The sequence below is a fragment of the Aethalodelphis obliquidens genome, unplaced genomic scaffold (assembly GCF_003676395.1).
Source record: "Aethalodelphis obliquidens isolate GAN/ISIS:26980383/991018 unplaced genomic scaffold, ASM367639v1 scaffold8, whole genome shotgun sequence".
NCBI lineage: Eukaryota > Metazoa > Chordata > Mammalia > Artiodactyla > Delphinidae > Aethalodelphis > Aethalodelphis obliquidens.
In genome coordinates, this window is record NW_020837952.1 from 3,798,454 (window position 1) to 3,812,485 (window position 14,032).

At 47.5% G+C, this 14,032-nt stretch overlaps 1 protein-coding gene and 1 pseudogene across 1 annotated transcript; both read left to right on the plus strand.

The window, feature by feature from the left end:
- The first annotated feature begins 615 nt into the window (after nucleotides 1–615).
- On the plus strand, nucleotides 616–1,470 carry LOC113621247 (uncharacterized protein C10orf143-like; annotated as a pseudogene).
- A 6,220-nt stretch (nucleotides 1,471–7,690) lies between these two features.
- ANKRD33 (ankyrin repeat domain 33) lies at nucleotides 7,691–10,024 on the plus strand. The gene is made up of 4 exons (XM_027108230.1): nucleotides 7,691–7,816; nucleotides 8,002–8,142; nucleotides 9,270–9,665; nucleotides 9,860–10,024. The coding sequence occupies exons 1-4, from the start codon at nucleotides 7,696–7,698 to the stop codon at nucleotides 10,009–10,011; spliced, it is 810 nt and encodes a 269-aa protein (XP_026964031.1). The 5' UTR covers nucleotides 7,691–7,695; the 3' UTR covers nucleotides 10,012–10,024.
- The last annotated feature ends 4,008 nt before the right edge of the window (nucleotides 10,025–14,032 follow it).

Sequence of the window (14,032 nt, forward strand, 5' to 3'; positions counted from 1 at the left end):
AGAAGAGTCTCTTATATGGTCGCAGACAGGTGTTCATTGCAAAGCTGGAGTCACCTGAAGGCTCAACTAGGCTGGATGCCTAAGGTGGCTCACTCCCATGATGCTGTTGATGCCGGCTGGAGGCTGGAAACTCAGCTGGGGCTGTCAACTATAGCACCTACAAGCTGGACTTCTCATAGCATGGTGGCTGCATCCTGAGAGGGAATAACTTGAGAGAGTGTCTGGAGAGTGACTTCCAAAGGGGAAGCTGAAAGGTTTCTGGTGATCCAGCTTCAGATGTCACACAGCATCACTTCTGCCATGAGCCCCTAAGACCAGCCAGGTTCAAGGGAAAGGTAAATAGAACACCTCCCAGGAGAAGTGTCAAAGGATTTGTGGCCGTCTTCAGTCTGTCACATTGGACAAACATTCAAAATACCAATAGTTCAAAGGACCAAGAGTAGTCAAGACATCGTTAAAGGAGAAAAAGAAAGTAGGAATACTTGCTTGGGCAGACACCGTGATTCATTTTAAAGCTTCAGTAATTAGGACAGTGTGATTTGGGCCCAGGTGTAGACAAATAAACCAGGTGCCTTCTCTGTAGTTCCTTCATCTTTAACATACGGCTTCTGCCTCATGGCCCTAGATGATTGCTTTAGCGCCAGCTATAACATCTGCAGCCAGAAGGCAAGATGGTGAAGACGAGAACACACTCCCATCGCATTAAAGATACTTCTAGAAACTGAGCATACCATCTGCACTTACAAAGAGTCAATTTAGGCCAGAGCTTAATCACATAGTCATACTCAATGCAAGGATGGCTAGAAAATGTACTCTCTAGTTGGGTAGCCTGCGTCCAGCGAGAGAATTCTATTACATACAGTCCACAAGCACATGAAGAGATGTGCAACAATATTAGTTATTAGGGAAATGCAAATCAAGACCATAATGAGATACCACTTCACATCCTTCTAACTGGCAAAAATTAGAAGCCTGACAACACAAGAGTGGAAGAAGCCTCACAGGGTCTTTTACATTTACTGGGTTCGGTTATAAATGGTACAAACGATTTGGAAAACAAGTTTGCATCATCTCCTAAAATTGTATAATTAAATGATTTTTGACTCAGCAATTCCACTCCTAGAATACTCTTGCATACACAATCATGCAAGAGCATTTGATGAGAGGCTGGGCAGATTCAGGCCTGGGGCAGCGTGGACACTCTGGCCCCGGTCCGGTGGCGACGGCAGAGGCCAGAGGAGCTGCAGATTCCGGGGAACTGGAAAATGGCCTGCAGGAGATTGGAGGCAGCTGCACAGGAGCAGGGCTGCCCCCAGGTGAAGGCGAGCACCCTGGAATCCTGGAGCCGGGAGGAGCACGAAGGACACACAGTGGCCAGGGGAGACCAAGTGTGGGGATTCCTTGGCTCAGCCTTGCTCCAGATGCACTGCGGGGGAATCTGGACATTTTAACCATACAGAGAATTGTTAGAAGATGCAAGTTGAAAAAGGAAGATTCCAACTGTGGTTTGGAACCCTCGTGTGCCAGCAAATGTAAACCTCTCATGGATGGAGGTGGGTGCCCACCTGCTCAAATAGCAGCCCGGTTTGTCCTCTCCGCCAGGTACTCCCATGGGCCTCTGTGCCAGAGCCAGGAGGATCCCGTCACTTCAGAAGAGCCTCCACATGTTACTACTCACCAGGCCTCCTTTCAAATGCATCTTGCCTGAGAAGATCAATTGCATTATTTAAAAGTTTAAGAAAATTCAGTATCAAATATCCTGTGAGGTTTGAGAATCCTGTGGCTTATGGACCCATAACTAGATGTAGCCCTGCTTTATACTTTTCCATTGTATCTAGGGCTATGTACTCTTTTTAAACGAAAACTCTTATTTTTATATTTAAAATGCACTGTAATCTTCAACTGAATTTTACTAAATGCTAGTACCCAATCTGTTCTGTGTGAGTCCCTAACTGAAGTTATCAGGCACAGGACCACTTTTATATTAAAATGGAAATTTCTCATTAAAAAAAGAAGAGCGTTTGGGACTTCCCTGGCGGTCCAGTGGTTAAGACTCCGCGTTTCCACTACAGGGGGGCGCGGGTTCGATCCCTAGTCAGGTAACTAAGATCTTGCATACCTCCATGCTGGATCAGAAAAAGAAAAAAAGAAGAGTGTTCATAGCTGCACAATTTATAGTGGCAGAAACTTGGAAACCCCCCAAATATCCATCAATAAAGCAGCGTGATAACTGTGGTATATTCACACAATGGAGTGAATATACACATAGCAACAAAGATGACCGGACTGTAGCACCACACGACAATATGAGCGAACCTTAGCAATGTTATTCAGTGATAAAAGTAGACAGCAGAAGGCTACGTACAGCATTTACGTCCTTTAAGCTAAAATACTAGAATTATATATGTGTAATATACATAATATATATGCTTTGAAGGAATACCTAAAGATGCAATAAAACAATATATAAAGGAACAAAACAAAGGGCATGAAATTCAGGATTAGAGCTGCCTTGGGTGGGGAGAGGCAGGGGATACATTGGGAAAATCACGTAGTGTATTGTCAAGTTCAAGTTTTCATTTGGAGGTGGTATTACGGGTATTTATTGCCGTGTTAAAAATAATTAACTAATTAATAAGCTAAATAAAAGCAGACTATACAGGCACCAATAATGAGAACGGGGGATTGCGATTAATCTGATCCAGCATATATGAGGTCTAAGAAAGAGAAAGAAAAAATTAACTCTACGTCAACAAAAAGCAAAACAAAAACAAAAATATGAGACTTTCATTACAATAGCAAGAAAAACTATAAAGAATCTAGGAATCAACCTAACAATGAATGTATAAGACCTTGCTGGAGAAAATTTAACACTATTGAAGAACATAAAGGAAAACCTGGAAAATGGATATATACCGTGTTTGTGGAGGAGAAAATTTAACATTGTGAGGCAGTCAACTTTCTCCAAATTAATCTATAAATTCAATGCAATTCCTATCAAAATGCCAGCAAATTTTTTCTAAAGAGTTCAACAAACTTATTTGCAATTTTTCTTTTTTTTGGCCGTGTTGGGTCTTCGTTGCTGCGCGCGGGCTTTCTCTAGTTGTGGCGAGCAGGGGCTATTCTTTGTGGCGGTGCACAGGCTTCTCATTGCGGTGGCTTCTCTTGTTGCGGAGCACCAGCTCTAGGCGTGCAGGCTTCAGCAGTTGTGGCACGCGGGCTCAGTAGTTGTGGCTCGCGGGCTCGGTAGTTGTGGCACATGGGCTTAGTTGCTCCGCGGCATGTGGGATCTTCCCAGACCAGGGCTTGAACCCGTGTCCCCTGCGTTGGCAGGCAGATTCTTGACCACTGCGCCACCAGGGAAGTCCTGCAATTTTATATGAAAGAATAAAAAGAATAAAAAGAATAAAAATCAATTTTGAAAAAGAAGATGAAATATGGAGAACTCACCCTATCAGGTAGTCAGGCATACTACAAAGCTGGAGTAATAAAGTCAGTGTTGCATCAGCACTGGAACAGTCTAGTAAAATGATATAAGAACTCAAACACAACATAAAACATTAAAGAACATTTGAAGTTTATATATGATAAAGATGATGCTACAAATCAGGGGAAAGAGAATTGTTTAATAGATGGGGTTACTTCACTAGTTGGAGAAAAGACTGGATCTTGTATTAGTCTGTTTGAGCTGCCATAACAAAATACCACAGACTGGGAAGCTTAAACCATAGAAATCTATTTTCTCACTGTTCTGGAGGCTGGAAGTCCAAGATCAAGATGCCAGCAGGGTTGGTTTCTGGTGAGAGCTCTCTCCTTGGCTTGTCGATGGCCTCTTCTCACTGTATCCTCACATGGTCTTTCCACTGTGCTCACACAGGGGTGGGGGAAGGGAGGAGAGAAAAAGAGAAAGACAGCGTGCTCTGGTGTCTCTCCCTTTTCTAAAAGGACAGCAGTCCTATTGGATTAGGGCCCCCTATGAACTCCCTTAGTCTTAAGTACCTCCATAATATCACTGTCTCCAAATACAGCCACATTGGGGGTTAAGCCTTCCACATATGAATTGTAGGGGGACACAATTCAGTTCATAACAGCTCTCTTCCTCACACCATATATAAAAGTAAATTCCAGATGGATTAAAAACTAAATATTAAAAATAAAACTGCAAGAGTAATGAGAGATGAAGATCCTTGTGATCTTGGAGTGGGAAATTCTTCTTAAGCAAGGCCCAAAAGCACAAAGTATAAGGAGATTTTTTATGAATTTAACCACATCAAAATTCAGGATTTCTTTCGATGAAGTTCACCACAGATAAAGCTAACAGAAAGGTTTATGCTACAGTTGCCACCTTTAAAACCCATCTGACAATGGGTGTATTATCTAGAATATTAAAAGGAATTCCTGAAAACTCAATAAGAAAAAGACAGGAAATTCTAATAGAACATTGGACCCAGGCTATGAACAGGTGATTCACAGGAGGGGAAACAAGAATGACTATCAGGTATGTGGAGAGATGCTCACCTTGTTGATAACCAGAAAAATCCAATGTAAGATAGCAATAGCCCCTTATAGTTCTGTACCATCAGATTGACAAACATTAGAAGGCCGAATAAGTACGAGGGTTTGTAATGATTTGGGAGACTTTTATGCACTGTTGGTGGGTGCACTGCAAAATAGGGAGCAATCAGACAGTACCTGGTCAATAAGTATGTATGTTCCCTAGGACCTAGCAGTCTCAGAGATGCTCTCTTTCAGGTCTACACCTAGATATGTACAAGGATGCTCACTGCAGCATTCCTTGCAATGGCATGAAGTTGGAGGCAACACGGGTGTTCATCACTGGAAGAGTAGATAAGTAAAATGTGCTGGGTGCACACTATGGAATTCTATTCAGCAGGAATAAGAGGGAAGAAAGAAAGAGGTTAAAAGGTACACCTCACATATTTTATCAAGAGAGCAAAGATTGTTTTCCGGAGCCTCACCCATCAGACTGCTGCTTGCATTTCATTGGCCAAAATTGTGTCACCTGGTCACACCAAACTATAATAAAGGGTGACTAGAGAGAAGGGAAGTTATGGATAGGGATTCTATCATCTCATCAGTGATTTCTGACACATAACCTGGTAGATTTCTTCTAACTGCTGCCTAGAGTCCATAGTGTGCACTCACCACATTTTACTGTGATGGCTACAGGTACAGCAGTCATCTTGTGACCATGAGGAAAAGTCAAGAGACTCCTAGAGAAGGCCCTGACAGCATAGAGTCAACACCAACAGCTTCTTATGCCTGAACTTTTTGTCCTGTATGAAGAATAAACCTCTATTTGTTTAAGCCACATGTGTCAGTTAGGGTTCAATTGCAGACAACAGAAATAAATCTGGCTAGTTTAAATGGAGAAGCAGGCTCTAGGTCCTGGAACAACTCCCAGCTTTGGGAGGCATGTGACCTCTGTCTATGATGGGGAAAACAACAGTCACTACTACAGGAAGCTGATGAATCAGGAAGCTGCTCACCAGGACCCTCCTGCATCTGTCATGACCTGTGACAGCAAAACGGATGCCCCATGCTACTTAGTTCTATTCCAGACTTATGCCTCACGCAAGAGCAGGAACTAAACCACAGATTCCTAGCTCACAAGAACCTGGGAGGTGTCATTTTAGCTTTCCAGCTTCTGTAGTTTTGGATGGATGTTGAACTGCCAGAATGTGGCAGCCACCAACACCACTGAGGTCAGCTTTTGGTTACTTACAACCAAAGGCACTCATGACTGGCGCACTGCACAGAACGCAACAAGGCCAGATCCCCAAAACATAACGCTGAGTAAAAGGAACAAACACGATGAGCTCTGTAGCACAATCTAAGGTGTTACTTAAGACGGACACAAATCAACACTACCTTTTTCAATGAAGTGTACATTTTCAAGGATATATGTGTCAATTGGTAAAGGAAAGGAGGAGGATGGGCTGTGGGGATCAGGGATGAAAGAGATAAACCAAATGAAGTAAAATAAAACAAGAGAGAGATCTTGTACAGTCTGATAGTGGGAGTGATATAAGTAGAGCAATATGATTGGCTCCATTTTCTACACCTGAGGTCCAAACCCAATTCATTAAGTTTGATATTTAATAGTAATTTAACTTAAAGAATACTTTAATAATAATTTATTAATTTAATAAATAATTGTAAATAAATGGTTTAATTTAAATGATTTATTTAAGTATTAACACAATTTAAATATTTCATATTTAATTTACCACACCAGATTAATCCATTAAACTTAATATATCTTGATTTTTGTACCCCTAATTAAGCAATTCTTTATACTTTAATTTTCCCAGAACCTCAAAAAATAGATTCAGGTGACCCCTGGCACCCCACCTCCGTCCCAGTCCCTATTTAGTGAGATGTCTTCACCTGCACTCTCTCCCACCCCACCACCACCCCCTCACTAAGCCCTGCTCCACCAAGGAGGAAGGGACTTCAGCTTTGGGGGCCGAGTTCCGAAACCTGGCAACGCTTCCATGGTCGAAGGGTCTGGTTCTATGGCAGCTAGTCTCCCCAGAAGGCCGAAGGTGAGCGCGTCGGCAGAGAGGCGGGTCTTACTCTCAGAGCCGCCTCCGCGGGGGAGGAGCCGCCCTGACTCCGGCCCCGCCCACCCCGGCCAGGCTCTTGGGGCGCGTGTTGGTCGGCTTGGAGAGGAGAGCAGCGTCCCCGCCCGCCCCCCGATCCCTAACAAGCCCGGCTTGATCCGGCTCAGCCCCGAGGTGTCTGAGGCAGCTTTTTCTGTTAAGTCGCGCCATCTGTTACCTGCGTTGCTTCCTGGGGCTGTTAGTCCACCTCGAGACACTCCAGAGACCCGGTGTGTGTGCTCCCAGGAGTCTGGGGGGATGCTGTGGGCTCCAGGCTGGGCCCCAGCAATGACTGCCTCCTAGGGACCCTCCAAACCCCAGGTAAGGTCCCATGGGAAAGAGAAGACCGCCTCTCTTCCTTGACTCTCGCTAGGACCCTCACTTGCAGTGAACGACTTCGGCCCTCTTAGGGCTCTTGCCCTTCGGCCTCCCTGCCAGGGGCTTGTCCTCTCTCCAAGGTGGATGCGACGGGAGACTCCAGCGGGCAAAAGCTCTCCCCAGGGCCAGCTGCTGGGACCCCTCCCGGAATCCAGGGAGACTGTTCCCTTCATTCTGTGTTATAGATGCCAACTGCGTGAGGAGGGGAGACTCACCTTCTTGCCCCCAGGATGGAAGAGGAGGAACCGACACTGCAGAAGGGAGGGCTGGACGTCGCTGAGACCCTGTCCTGCCCCGACCACGAGACCTTTACCCCAAGCTGCGTGCTGGGCGCCCTGTACTGGGCCTGTTTCCACAATGACACTGCCCAGCTCCAGGCCATGCTGGATGATGGGGTCTCCCCAGAGGAGGCCACCCAGGTGGACAGCAATGGGAGGGTGAGCTACCCTGGGTGCTTCACAGGCCAGCAGGGGGCGCTCTGTGTCCTCACCACGCCACACTCGTCCTTAGAGAGTCTCAGGGTCAACAGCCACAGCCTGGGTCCTCAGGAGGAAGGGAGTGGGTGAGAGTGGGTCTTCACAGGGGCTGGAGCATCTCTGGGACAGTTGTGGGGTAGAAGGCACAGGGCACCCCCAGCGAGCTCATGGAGGAAAGCACCGGGGCTGAGCTGTCCCTCCCCCAGACAGGCCTCATGGTCGCATGCTACCACGGCTTCCAAAGTGTTGTGGCCCTGCTCAGCCGCTGTCCTTTCCTGGATGTGAACCAGCAGGACAAAGAAGGAGACACAGCCCTCATGCTGGCTGCCCAAGCAGGTGAGAGGCTGCTAACCCCACCCTTTACCAAACCCCATCACCCCCCCACCCCAGACCCGGCCACAGTCCCACACTCTTTGCACCGACGTTCTCCCACCCCAGATGCTGCCTTGTTGGGGGGAGGGTGTTTGAGGCTTTGTCATCCCTTTCTTGGGTAGCTAAGCTCTGCCCTTGGTGCCCTGCAGGCCATGTGCCTCTGGTGAGTCTCCTGATCAACTACTATGCTGGCCTTGACCTGGAGCGCCGGGACCAGCGGGGGCTAACTGCGCTGATAAAGGCCGCCATGCGGGACCGCTCCGAATGCGTGGCTGCCCTCCTCATGGCAGGTGCATGGGGCCTGAACCAGGATGTGTGGTCTCCAGTCCCTCCCCCACGCCTCCCCACCAGACACTAAATCAGCTGTCATAGTTGCAATGAGGAGAGAGGTGGAGATGGAAGATCAATCCAGGCTGACTTCCTGGAGGAGGGGAGTGTGCTGGGGCTTCTCACAAGCAACAAAGTCCAGCTATTGATAGCTCTATTTGCATTGCGAATGGCGGTCCCAGAAAAGAAAGCTTGGGAGGGTAACCTAGACCAGCTGGAGAACCTAATATAAAGAAGGCTGGTAACTGGAACCAGATTCCTAAGTTCTCATTCCGGCTCTGCCCCCAGCTGAGTGACCGTGGGCAAACAGCTTCCCTCTCTGGGCCTCACCAGTGTAAGATGAGAGTGATGGCTTTCTCTGGGCTGATCTCCAGCTCTGACGAGCCAGGGTTCCAGGAATGCAGTGATGGGTAGTTGAGACGTGTGGCCGTGTAGAGTTGTTCTGGGGTGAAGTCCACACTGTCTGTGGAGTCTCAGGCCCTCATTACTCCCTGAGGTGGGGCTGCCCTCTGTTGTTCACTCTGGGGGACCCCAGCCTCCAGCTTTTCCCTTTCCCATCCCGTCACACTGGGTTTGGGGTGAGAAGGGAGGAAGCTCTACACCCCCTCCTTTGTCTCAGAGTGACTGCCACTCCCCTGGCGCCCAGGATTAGGGGTGTGTGGTGGTGCAGAGAAGAACCAGGAGTGGGAACCATGAGAATCCCCGCTCCACCTGCTCCAGAGGGTACATCTCGCTCCCCACCCATCCTGGGCAAACGTCACACCAGCCCTCTGGTCAGTGCCTTGGCTCAGGAGGTCTCTTCTTCTCCAGCTTTGGAGATACCCCCCCGACACACACACAGTAGGTCTCTGTGAAGTCTTTTCCCCTCGCTGGACCCCAATTTCTCTATCGGTCCTAAACCGGAAGTTGGGATCTGGGACTGGTACTGTCTCTGGGCTGTAGCCACAGAGGGGCCCCAGCTTCCAGCTGCAACAGGATGGGACTCTGTGGCTTTGCATGTAACCCCAATCAGTCCTGCTGCTAAAGAATCTGCCCTTCTGCAAGTCACCAATCCCTGTCCTACCCCATGTCACCCCGTACCTGTCCCCAGGTGCCGACCTGACTGCAGTGGATCCTGTCAGGGGCAAGACAGCCCTGGAGTGGGCATTTCTGACCGACAGCTTCGACACGGTGCAAAGGATCCAGCAGCTGCTGCGGCGGCCCCAAGTGGAGCAGCTCAGCCATCATTACCAGCCTGAGTGGCCAGCCTTGCCCGGGCTTGTGGCACAGGCCCAGGCTCAGGCCGCCCCGTCTTTCCTAGAACGACTTCAGGCCACCTTGAGCCTCCCCTTCGCGCAGTCTCCTCAGGAGGGGGGTGTCCTGGACCACCTTGTGACCGTCACGACCAGCCTGGCGAGTCCTTTCCTCACCACTGCCTGCCACACCCTGTGCCCTGACCACCCACCTGCACTGGGCACTCGAAGCAAGTCTGTGCCAGAGCTGCTAGGCACTGCCCCACCCCCTCCCCCAGTACCCCAACTCCCCCAGGAAGTCCCTGGCCCCCGGGTCTTCATCCCCTACCAGAGCCCTCAGGGTGTACTGAGCATGTGCTATCAGTGGCTCCAGCCCAGAGATAGTACCAGCCCCAGGCCCCAAGCCCCTAAGATCCTCCTCTCCAAGGCACCCTCATCTGGCATTCAGTGGAAGCCAGAGCCCAGGTCTGCAGGGAATCGAAGGCTGTCCCTTCCTGTCTGGAGATACCAGGAGCTCAGGATGGAGAGGAGGAGGCAGGAGGAGGCCAGGCTGGCACAGAGCCAGGGGACGAAGGGATAGGCCGGGCTGGGACTAGGTAATCAGGCCCCTCCCTGAGGCTCCTTTGCCCTTTAGAGCCCCTTCTGCCTTCCCATCCACCTCTGTCTAAGTGACTGTACTCTCAGCCTGTGTACAAGGTTATTCATACAGCATTGTTTGCAACAGTAAAAGGGTGGAAACAGCCTAGGTGTCCATCAAAAGGGGACTGGCTAAATTGATTCTGAGTGTAAATACTGCACACCCGTATGATGTATTCTATACAGTGGCAAAACAAGAGTAAGGAAGCTCTTTATGTTCTCATGTGAAACTATCTTCAAGATGTATTAAGTGAAAAAAACCCCCAAACAAGGGGTGGAACAGTGTGTATGGCATGCTACTATCTGTCAAAGTACAATCTGCACCAAGATAAACTCGACTAATACAGATATGTAGTGAGTACCAAGATTTATTAACTACTTAATGAGCAAACCAGCCGGATGGATCAAAGGAAGAAATGAAAACTATTATAGACATTCAGGGGAAAAAAGAATGCTTGAATAAGATTGCAAAGATAGATACAAAAATATCAATTCCTACCTGGCAATAAAACCATAACTGTTTTTTTTTCTTACCACACAAAAATAATTTGCTATTTATCAATCTTCTACAAGTTAACCTCTTAACTTTACAGTCTGCTCACTAATCAATAGTAAATCGTATAGCAAACTTAGTTACTTCCCCTGAATGACCCATAGGTGGGGTTATTAGCCAATGATCTAAAATATCTTTGAAAGGGCACTCAGTGATTTTTTGGTGTGCCTTATTTACAAGTTTTGGGTATTTTTTCTTAACATATTTGTTGCATAGATATGTTTGCTTGCTTATTTGTGATAATGAAAGCAACCACTTGTAAGGTGCTTACTATATTCATTAATACATTTAACTCCCAATAATCCTATGAGGATTTTATCTTTGAGGACACAGGGTACAGAGAGGGTTAGGAATTGCCCAGGTTCACACAGCTAGAAACGGACAGAGATCAAGATTGAGAGCCAGCCATTCCAGTTGTAGGGGCCAGACTCTTAACACCAAGCCATGCTGCCTCACAGCCCCTTTCTGGAAAGAGACATGACAGTATTTTAGGGAAGAACACTGAGCAGCTGATGAAGGGTGGGAGGGAGACTTTTCACTAAGTATCTTCTTGAAACTTTAGGCCTTTTTAAAAAATAAACTGAATTTTTTCAAACAGTCGTAGATTTACAGAAAAGTTGTGAAGGTCATGCAGAGAGTTTGCATGTACCCCATACCCAGTGTCCTCTTTTATTAACATGAGTGTAGTACATTTGTTACAATTAATGAACGAATGTTAATACATTACTATTAATAAAATCCATTCTTAATTCAGGTTTCCTTAGTTTTTTCCTAATATCCTTTTTCTGTCTAGAATTCCTTTCAGGACACCACATTACATTTAGTCATTATGTTTCCATAGATTCCTCTCGAATGTGACAGTTTTCTCAGGTTTTCCTTGTTTCTGATGACCTAGACAGTTTTGAGGAGGGTTGGTCAGATATTTTGTAGACTGTCCCTCAGGTGGGATTTGTCTGATGTTTTTCTGAAGAGATGAGGGTTATGGGTTTTGGGGAGGAAGATGTACCATTCTCCTCACATCATATTCAGGGTACCTCCTACGCACATGACTTGATCACCTGGCTGAGGTGGTGTTTGTCAGGTTTCTCCACTGTTATGTTCCTCTTTTTACCCCCTTTCTATATTGCACTCTTCAGAAGGAAGTCATTATATGAAGCCCACACTTAAGGAGTGGGGAGTTATACTTCGTCTCCTTGGGGGTGGAGTACCTACATAAATTATTTGGAATTCTGTACAGAATGTTTCAACTTTTTAGTCAAGTATTACCAAATTTTGAAAGACTTGAAAATAAATCTGCTCTTGTGTCCATCAAAAGATGAATGCATAAAGAAGATGTGTTATATATATATACATATACACACACACAATGGAATACTACTCAGCCATAAAAATAAAATTTTGCCATTTGCAACAACATGGACGGACTTGGAGGGCATTATGCTAAGTGAGATAAATCAGACGGAGAAAGACAAACACTGCATGATATCACTTACTTGTGGAATCTTAAAAAGTAAAACAAACTAGTGAATATAACAAAAAAGAAACAGACTCACAGATATAGAGAAAAAACTAGTGGCTACCTGTGGGGAGAGGGAAGGCGGAGGAGCAAGATAGGGTTAGGGGATTAAGAGGTACATACTACCATGTATAAAATAAATAAGGGCTTCCCTGGTGGCGCAGTGGTTGGGAGTCCGCCTGCCGATGCAGGGGACACGGGTTCGTGCCCCGGTCCGGGAGGATCCCACATGCCGCGGAGCGGCTGGGCCCGTGAGCCATGGCCGCTGAGCCTGCGCGTCCGGAGCCTGTGCTCCGCAACGGGAGAGGCCACAGCAGTGAGAGGCCCACGTACCGCAAAACAAAAACAAAAACAAAACAAAACAAAAAAAATAAATAAGCTACAAGGATATATTGTACAACACAGGGAATATAGCCAGTACTTTATAATAACTGTAAATGGGATATAACATTTAAAATTGTGGATTACTATGTCCTACAACTGAAATTTATATAATATTGTAATCAACTATACCTCAGTTAAAAATAAATAAGTAAAACACATCTGTTCTTTGAATAGAGGAAAACATACACACACACACACACACACACACACACACACACTGAGGTGACAATGATATTAGGGTTAGATAGTGTGTGGTTTCCCCCAGAGGGTTCTGAAGGCAACTGTGGTGAACCAGAATGGGTTCAAGGTTAACTTTGCCATTTTCTACCTGTGTGATCCTGAATAAGACACTTAAGTTTCCCTTGCCTCCTTTCTCATCTGTTAACTGGGGGCAAACAGGGTTATTGGAAAGACCCACTAACTAATGTGGGTAAAAAGGCTCTGTAAACCGTTAAGTGCTGTCGAGAGGTGAGGAGCTCTGGAAGGGCCCTGGGGAACCGAGTTTGACCGAGTTGCTTCCGAACCTCTGGGATGGAGCTAGAGTTCCTTCCTCCCCACCCACTGCTGAAATCAGAGCACGTGAAGCCAGCCCTGGCCCTGGGCATTGCAGCCAGGTAAAGAAACTCCATCTCCAGGCTTCGAACAGCATGGAAGTTACATGCTTCAGCCTGAGAGTTGGCCTGGGACCTTGGGCGAGTTACTGGACCTTTCTGAGCCTCAAGGCTCTTATATGTAGAGTGGAGTGTCACCAAAGGGCTTTGTGGGAATTAATTGAGCTAATGAATGCAGCACTCCGCACTGTGCCTGGCCTTAATGTCATCATTATCCTATGTAATCCTCACGACCTTCCTCGTTTACAGCTGAGGAAACTGAGGCTATGAGGTTAAGGTACTTGCCCAAGGTCACCAGCTGGTAAGTGGCTAAGTGGTACTTGGAGTTCAAGTCTTTCGGACTCTGAAGCCCGTGTCCGTTCCGTGGCAGCACGCCCGGACTCCGCCCACAGCCTAGGCTCCCTGGTTCTCGGAACCTCTCCCTCCCACTTCCAACCAGTTTGAGTTTCACAAGGGTGCAGGGGTGACCATGGCACCGTCAGGGCCAGAGAACGATCCCTCTGCGGCTCTCCCTCCAGGCTCGCTGGCTTGGGGTAGATCTGGACTGGCAGGTGGTAACGCCTTGTCCATGGGTCAGACAACAGTTTCCAGCAGAGGGAGCCTCTCCACCTTGGAGAAGACCCACCCCTCCATCCCTGACCATCTCCAGGGCCACTAGAGTCCTAGGCCGAGCCATCTCTCTCTCCCTCTAACAGCTCCTGACAGCCTTTCAGGCCACCAGCAAGGAAAGAAGTCTAGTGGGCTGCCCTAAGTCCACGTGTCCACTAGCACCCCCAGCCTGGCTCCTGCGGCTTCCAAACTGAGGCCCTGTCAGCAGAGGCCAAGGAACCCAGGACAAGGTCCCTGGTGGTGAAGAGCACAGGCCACGTCAAAGCCGCTCTGCTACGGCCCACAGACGTGGGTTTGAATCCTGACCCTGCC

Excerpts from the sequence above, each read along its gene's own strand:
- ANKRD33 (XM_027108230.1), top strand. The coding sequence starts at position 7,696 with ATGGTCGCATGCTACCACGGCTTCCAAAGTGTTGTGGCCCTGCTCAGC. Across the intron at positions 8,143-9,269 it reads GGCTGCCCTCCTCATGGCAG|GTGCCGACCTGACTGCAGTG; the intron begins GTGCATGGGGCC and ends ACCTGTCCCCAG. Across the intron at positions 9,666-9,859 it reads GTCTGTGCCAGAGCTGCTAG|TGGAAGCCAGAGCCCAGGTC; the intron begins GCACTGCCCCAC and ends TCTGGCATTCAG.